At 33.4% G+C, this 9,193-nt stretch overlaps 1 protein-coding gene across 1 annotated transcript; it reads left to right on the forward strand.

The window, feature by feature from the left end:
* The first annotated feature begins 1,492 nt into the window (after positions 1-1,492).
* Positions 1,493-7,988, forward strand: LOC145674889 (uncharacterized). Its single transcript, XM_081745138.1, has 2 exons — positions 1,493-2,064; positions 6,172-7,988. The coding sequence occupies exons 1-2, from the start codon at positions 1,775-1,777 to the stop codon at positions 7,037-7,039; spliced, it is 1,158 nt and encodes a 385-aa protein (XP_081601264.1). The 5' UTR covers positions 1,493-1,774; the 3' UTR covers positions 7,040-7,988.
* Positions 7,989-9,193: the final 1,205 nt, after the last annotated feature.

Raw genomic sequence — 9,193 nt, forward strand, 5'->3', positions numbered from 1 at the left:
AGAATTAAATATATTTTAATTTATGCATAAATTGAAGTTATAATGGCAAGAATTACAGATCCATAAATCCTATATGATATGATACAAAAATTTAGAAGTGAATCTAACCCTTTTTCTATTCATACAAGAAAAAGAAAGCATCCTCTTGGCCGTCCTAATTTCCCGGGCTAATTACTCCCCCGTTTTGATTTTCTTTAATTCAAACATTTCCTTTTTTAAAAAATAACTAAACGATATAATTGTTCCTTTGTTATAATAACTAAAGTCCTGTCATGTTGATTTCCACGCATGTTGGTGTGGAACACTAGTTTCGTTTATCAACTCCTCTTAGTTTTGGTGTTACTGATGATGGCCAACTTGAATCACAACTGACAACGGTCGATAAAGTATGATAGGCGAAATGAAAGTAGTAACTTCAAGAAAAAGAAACAGAAAAATAGAAAGGATGACAGAAAGAACAATCAGGGACGCAGTTCTTACATGGAATGAAATTTGATAAATACAGTATTATTTCTGAAGAAAATGGAAAGTCAATGACATTCTTAGAAATGGTAAGAAGGATTATTGTTGTACGTGGAATGCATAAAACTAACAAATTATTTCGAGGGGAGAATGAGCCCGATAGCCTCCTAAATACGTCACTGAAGACAATTCTGCTCCCCTGATCCTTCACAGCATTGTTTTTCAACTTCATAAATATTTTGAACATCGCTTCTCTCTCTCTCTCTCTCTCTCTCTCTCTCTCTCTCTCTCTATATATATATATATATATATATATATATATATATATATATATATATATATATATACAGTGGCGTATTTACGATTTTGTTTCGGGAGGGGCTTTGTTAACTTTCGGGGGGGGCTTTGCCTGGAAATGTGAAAATTCTGCAAGATATTTAATTTACTTTACTATATTAAGTAAGATTTCGGGGGGGGCTTAAGCCCGGAAGCCACCCCCCTAAATACGCCACTGTATATATATATATATATATATATATATATATATATATATATATATATATATATATATATATATATAAAATATGGGAACGTCTTACCCGTCCCCCCCAATGTTGAAGACAGATTTGCGCCTATGAATAGCAGTCATAATAACTTTGTATATTTTTTGCGTTGCGTTGCTGTACGGCGAATTGTGCGAATACTGGTACACAATAACTTCCACGTTAGCTTTTTTATACTTACATACGAACCTTCTGATATAAATAATATCCAAATTTGGAACTGAATCTGTACATATGAATTATAAGAGTGCTGACCTGAGTGTTTTCGTACAGTCTATAGTTTCCTTTTCTTATTCACTATTTTACTTGCAACTTTTAAAAATGTTAGTTTATTTATTTATTACTTAGATTTCTATTCAACTTTTCTTGATACTTTTATAATTTGCTGGTAAGTTTGTATTCATCCGGGAGGCAAAAAACGCATACCTTATTATTACTATTACAGATGTAAAAGAAGAAGAAAAGGAAAGAAACAACGAAGATCATCCTAGAGCATCCAAACAAAATTAAAGTCTGAATAAACAATTGTTAAACTAAATGTCAAAACACTTACTGCGGTATTAATGTGTCAGCGGATGTAACAATCTTGAAGTTTGATTCAAGCGTGTGTGTAGTCAGGATGTTTGATAGCAATCAGAAGCGTTCTGCGTAAACCTAATTTAACCAAGCCACTTCAATAGTACTAGTAGAGTAAAATACTTTTTTTTTTTTTTTTCGTTGAGCCCTGTTTGGATTAATGTAAGCGAATAATGGCTAATGAAATATGTATAAAATCTGAATTAATGTACGAAGATGATATTGATGATTGTCTTGTTAAAGAAGAACCAATCGAAGAGGAAGAGATGACATATGAAGAGATGGTAGACAACAAGGAGTTAATATTTACGACATTGTTAGAACCTGCAACTGGAATACACTCTACATGTAACAGCAATTTGGAAGCGACAATAAATGAACTGACCGATGATACATCCATAACGCACTCCATTAATTCGAAACAAAGTATTTCGAATTGTACGAATACAGTCCGGTCAAAAAGGTAATAATAATCTTATATTTTATTTGGTACAGATTGGGGAAATGGTTGCACAGTTTCTGAAATTTTATGAGTATATATAGAATGAAGACAATAATATGAAGCCAAACTCATACGACACTTACCCATATTTCTTCTTACGAATACTATATCATAAGAATTTCTGGATTCTTAATTGGGGATTGTGTATATATACGCAAGAAAAGATCAAGGTTGGAGAGCCATATCAAAGCATTTATTCCCAAGTTGGCATTCCGCCTAATTTTCGGCCAAAAGCGTAATAAAAACTACGAAAATTTAAAAATCAATTTTTACTTGAATTCAATTTATCTCAGCTCAAGTTATTTGTTCAGTACAGCAAGGTTCTAGAACACAGGTCCCCCTTCCCATTTAGCTGTAATAAAGGCAGAAAACAACGTGCCCTGGGGGACGCTAACCCGCCTTCACTAGTTAACGTTCGCTCGGCAACACTATATAGATTAAATATTAAACTTTGGTACAGAAAGGAACCAATGTAACTACTAATCCGTACTGTGTTCTAGAACATTCCCGTTTACTACACTTCTACAATGTACTGTTAGATCTATTAAGCTATTCCTTTACATGTTTTCGAAAGATTTCCCTGATTATCACCGCAATGTTTCATAAACTGTATTACTGTTAACTCACATCCACTGAAACATGTCTGTATATTTGCACTAATGTTCACACTACAAATGCCCATTACCTTCCCATGATTTAGCCATGTGGTAATCTTGCGGCATGTAGTTCTCCCCGCTTGTCAAATAGTTCAATGCTTATATTAAAAAAAAATAAACAATTTTCGTTCTCTTTACGTATTGTCAAGCACACAAACGAGCAAATTATCCATTTATTCCCAGTAAATTTTCAAAATTTTGCTACAAATGGACGACCAACTTTGGAACTTAACCCCGTATGAGAGTCACTTGTTGCGAAGTTAAACTTTCATTGTTTGTCTCTAATATCTTATTCTCTTTGCACCTGCGAACAGCTTTTTTCTTCCTTCTTGGTACAGTTAAAGTTCAGAAGAGCATGAAAGGGAATTGTTTAAATTCTTTTTGTGGTTAACTCCGTTGTCCTGTGATTCTTATCATTCGCGTTAAGGTGCTCTTTGATCACAGGAAAGTGGTCGTAACATAAGCGAGTGCGGGAGCCGTTTTCATTTTAAGGCGTGTGTAAAACATATTTGCTATTTTCATTTTACATTCTTCATACTTTAATGCAAACAATGTACAAACTTCTTAAGGTTGTCTCTATGATTACACACGTCTTAAAATTTTAACCTTGGATACATATCTTCCTTAATCATCAGTTTTCCGTTGTGATTTAGCAGAGAGTATAATGTTTGTATTTGTTTTTGCTGTAAATCTTCAAGAAGATGACACTGTATAGTAAATCTGCACATAAGGCAGTATTTTACGCGAAATAGTAGCACATAAAAAGATATTTTTTGTTGAGACTTTGTATGACAGAAATTGTATCTTACTATAATCTGAAAGTCTAGAACGTCCAGATTGACGAGGTGGTGAACTAAAATGAATACTTGAAACTTACTAGTATAATGCATCGCCTTTGACAGGAAAGTTTTACATGGCGTACATATAATAGACCTACTCCTAATTTGCAATTATTATTGATGTGTCATATGCTTTCTTCTTGCTGCATGTTATTTATTTAATTTATTTTCATATATTTCAATGAGTTTGTTCTGCCGTATGCAGTCAGTAAATCCGTTGTTGGCAAGATTGGCTTGAAATTAAATGCCATCTGAAGAATCTGAAATAAAAGAAAACGTTAACACTTGAATGTAAGAATATATTACAATTTTATATAAATAAACAAACCATAAATATAAAAAAATAGCATCCGAAATGGTGTGCAAGGGAACAGAAAAACATGATGTAATACAAATCTGAAGATAGAAGGCAGATTCAACGTGTATTTAGTCGTAATAGCAGATTCAGGTCAATACTTCGTCATGAATATAATGTGTTTCTAATGATAATGAAGGCTATATCAATGGAGTGCTAAGTACGGAGACCTTAAGGTTGTTCGTGTTGAACATTCTGTGCAATCACGAAATAAAGAACAGTCAAATTAAATATTCTAAATTCTAGTTCTAAGAAATATTTTTGTCTTAGTACGGTGAATAATCGTAGTAACATTACAAACACTGCGCATGTTGTGCGTAGTAGGTATCTCATTTCCCTGGATTTTGCAGTGTTTGATAATTTAGACCTGAAAATAAACAATAAAGTCAATATTACTGAAAGCAATACCATGAATCTTATCATCTAAACGGAATGTAAATTGAATTTTGTATATATAAAATAAATTGAATATATTAACAAGTGAGTAAAATTTATGAAAAGACATATATCATAAAAGATTGTATAAGAATAGAAGTAAAAAAAAAAGTGACATGTAACGTGTTAAGGTTAATTATGGCATGCAGTATGTACGACAAACAAATCTAAGCTAATACAACACAGTTTGAAAGCTTTTTCTGATCAGCCATCCCAGGTGAGGTTATCCTTCGTTTTCATTCACAGCAGGCAAATGCCGCAATGGTATCTACCATAATAGCCCCAGAGTAGTTCCTTGCGTTCCTGTTTCTCATGTTCCCCGAATAATGTGATCAGATAGGGGCGGCATCATGCATATGCGTAACAAGATATAGCTACAGAAAGCCGAGAAATCTAATTACTAATCATGATGTCTTTTAGTTTTACGTTTCATGGTTATGCCGACTAGGCTAAAGGAGACGAAGATGATGAGAAATGAATAAAATGGTGGAATGAAGAAAGTGGGGGAAACGGGAGAATCCCGAGAAAACCTACGCACACCGTGTTTATCCTTTACAAATTTCACTTGGCGCGAGCAGAGATCGAACCAGGGATTCAATCCACCAAAGGTGAACGCTCTGCCAGTAAGCAACCGTGCCCCCCCCCAATTAGTAATCATGTAAGCTAATATATATATATATACACAGGGTTATAAATAATTAGAGCATTTTACAGCTCTATAATAAGTGTATTACTATATATTACTGTAGATAATAACTGTATTATGTATTGCGATATTTCTTTACACACATAGAAGATCTCAAAATGTTTTTGTTAACAATTATAAATATTCGATATGTGACCCCGTAGTGATTCGACATACATCAAGCCGAAATCATTTCTTCCAACTCTCGGCGCAGTGTGTACCTATCAGTGAGTTCAAAACCATTGTTGATGGGGGCTCGAAGTTCTTGCAGAGTTGCTGGTAGAGAAGGTGTGAACAATCTTTTACATAATCCCCCCCACACACAAAAAAGGTCTACGCATGGGGTAGGTCAGGATACCGTGAAGGCCATCACATAAAATACTTTCTCGTTGCCTGTCGCCCTCTTGCATCACTGCTTACTGCTGCGCTCTCGTAGGAGAAATCTGAAGTACACCTGCAACAAACAATAACTGAGTTTTTCTACGTTACTGTTGAGTTTTGTTACAATATCTCAATTATTAAGGCTACTGTAAATTTATGAAACCGCTTATATCATTTATAATAACCCTGTATATATCTGTTGGGAATTAACTAATTACAACTTTTAATAAAAATTATTTTCCGAACTCAGTAACAAATTGACAATAAATTTTGGTCCAAAATAAAACTCGTAAATATAAAAGAAGAAAAACGCACACAACAGAAATTATACGCTAAATTGAAAGAAAAGAATGAGCCGAGACAAACTCACGAATTTGCGTTACGCCAATTGCTCCCACAAATACAATCCACATTTTACACACCTTTTTTGTTTAACTTGGTTCAGTGGTATTCTCAACTTCCAAATCATTATAATCCAGGAACGATCATTAGACTTAACTCTAATTTATTGGTCTAGTCTACTTTTAAAATATCTCATAAATAAGAGTGTAGTCAACTGAAAACAGTCTATTTTACAATTTTAATGAGAATTTAAATTAGAATCAGCAAAATTTTCATATTTATTTTTGCTAAGTTGCGCAATAGGTTTGCATGTACATATTTTTATTTATTTGTAATAGTTCTTTATTTAGTTTCCAATTTTGTTTATCTTTTCAGGGCAGATGTTTTGTCTGAGAAGATACATAAAACCATCTGTAATACAAATTTTATTGACAACGATAAAGTGTGGTTTCGGAAGAATGACAAACCTGACATTGAGGAATCACATTGTAAACAGCAGAATCGATATTCGTTGCAGAATTTGACTAATGTTTCCTCTATCCAATCAGATTCAGTCACGGATAGATCAAACCGTACTGATGTATTACAGCATTCTTATAGCAACGAGTCCAATCATAATTCAAATTTGAATAAATACAAATCAATTAATAGTGTGGAAAGACAACACAGTTGCCGGGAGTGTGGAAAGACTTTTTCTCTTAAATCAATTTTAAATAGGCACATGTTAACTCATACCTTGAAGAAAGCACATACTTGCACAGAGTGTCAAAGATCTTTTTCTCTTAAGTTTAACTTGATTCGGCACATGGTAACTCATACATTAGAGAGACCACACAGTTGCCAAGAATGCGATAAATCGTTCTCTCTAAAATCACATCTAATATCGCACATGTTAACTCACTCTGTAGAGGTTAGACATACCTGCTGTAAATGTGACAAGGCTTTCTCTCGTAAATCAGTTTTGAGAAGACACATGCTAACTCATACTCAAGAGAAACCACATACTTGTGAGAAATGTTGGAAGTCTTTCTCTCAAAAATCAGTTTTGAATCGACATATGTTAACTCACACATTAGAGAAACCACACACTTGTACTGAATGTGCCATGGCTTTTTCTCAAAAATCAGTTTTGAAAAGACACATGTTGACTCATACATCACAGAAATCTTATCTTTGCCAGGAGTGTGGAAAGAGTTTTTCTCGGAAACAAAATTTAAATAAGCACATGTTAACCCATATGTAAGTGAATTTGCTCAGTTACCAATTGTGCAAAAGTAATTTTTCTGTAATGATCTTAACTTACTGGAAGTTAACACTGGAAGCCTATGTCTTTGAAGGAACTGAATTATTTCCGAAAATACCGGGAAAGCAATACCCTCTCCCCTTGCTCCTTGATTCTTCAAATATATTGTGTAAAAAGAGCCAATGTTCGGGTTGCATACTATTCCAACCTGCTCGTTAACCCGGCCTGATTTACTGAATTATAATTTTCCGGTACTTTTATGTAATACAACTATTACGAGTAAGTCTAAGCGTAAATAGAACTTCCACATTCTACGCATAAAATATTAACTCTGAGTAGATCTTACTAACTTTCATATAATCCATTTCCTGGTGATTTTTGTGTTGAGCAAACAGTGTGTACATGATTCACTATTCGCGAAACAATGAATTTAGAGGAAATAACATGAGTAAACTCTCAAACCGTATTGTTTTTCAACAAAGGGAATTACAATGAACCTTTTATGACAGAAAATTGTTTGATAATCAAGAATAGTACCGCAAAATTATATGACTATAATAACGTTTTGAAAGAGGTGATAAATAAAATTTATCGTAGTATTCCTGGGTTATTACATATAAGTGAGAGGTGATACACAAGTCTCATTGATTCACATTTGCGTTGATACATATCACTTCGTTGTGAAAGGGAATCTTTTACATGTTTTCTTTAGAGAAATATACTGTTTCCATAAGTTCTGTAAGGCTTCTTGTATGTTATTTTAACAGACAAATGGTAATATGTAGAGGAGTGTAATGAGTCTTTATGTTAGAACTTTTAGATTGCACACATTCATCCGTATTGGGCATGTATTTTAGAAGCGTGGTGGAGGTCATTCTCCAGGTTTAATTTAAACACAGGTAATGAAACATCATTCCGTTTGAAAAGTATAATTAATATATTGACAGTCTGTTTTCCTTTATTATTCTAACTCAGACTTTGATAGAAAATTATTAATATTTTATAAGTTTTTTCTGAATACCTGATCTTGATATGTGCGATATAGATCACGTATGCTTTTCTTATTTTTTTATCTGGAAGTTCAGAGGTCACTTACTAAGTTTTCATATTTTAAAATCATGGGTTCACATATTGGGAAGTACATTATTTGATGTAGTAGTCCATGTGACGCTATATGCACAGAGAAAAAACCTGAAGTAGCAGAACCATCTGAAGTGGGTATAATGTAAAAACTGTGAAGACTTTACAGTCAGTTCTGTACCCTTACCGAGCAGGTTTACTTTTCTGCTATCAAACTTAGTGTTTTGGAAATGACCAGTTCTTTTCACACTCTGCTGCGATCCTAGTTAGGATGTAGTATGATTTCTACAACGTGAAAAGAATATTTTTCAATATATACGGCTCCTCCTCACTGTAATAACAAAATAATAGATTCTAACAAATTTTCCTGATGAATTCTATGCCAATTTAATATTAAATATTTCTTTTAGGATTAATTTCAACTTGATACGAATTTTCTTTTCAATATTCATTTTGTAATTTTCATATGAGTAAAGGCTGGGATTTGTTTTATAAATAGTTATACATTAGGATGGTCGTTAAAAACTGACTTTTAAAGGGGCACCCTCTTATTTTGAACTTCTATTTAAGAAACGACTTCCACAAAATTCTTAGATTAAAAAAAATGTTTTATGGGTCGCTACTATGTTTTCAACATTATCGAGTATTTTTTTTTTAAATGAAATTTCTATTAAAATTAATCATATTGGTAAACACGAAGATTACATTCATTATGAATAAAATTAGTAAAATAGGACATTACATTGCCCTCTACTTTCCTCTCGACCAATCAGTAGTCACCCATGGACAGCACACGTCGCATGCCTATGAGGGTGGATTGCAAAGGAATGGCGTAAACATTAGAGTAGCATCTATTAACAAATATTTTATTTAAACAAGTCCAAGGCGCAAAATCCTAAGTACACACGGGTGCAAAATACACGAGGGACGTTTCGGTTTTTTAATACTTTACAACCTGGAATAATTCGAACGTAACCTTTAATTGAGAGTTTCAGGATACTTTTGCTCTGTGGTTCTGCTTAAAGCCATACAGGGACAGTGAAGCAAAGACCAATGAAGATGTATACGCAGTAT

Source organism: Thermobia domestica, chromosome 18 (genome assembly GCF_964235325.1).
Source record: "Thermobia domestica chromosome 18, izTheDome1.hap1.1, whole genome shotgun sequence".
Classification (NCBI taxonomy): domain Eukaryota; kingdom Metazoa; phylum Arthropoda; class Insecta; order Zygentoma; family Lepismatidae; genus Thermobia; species Thermobia domestica.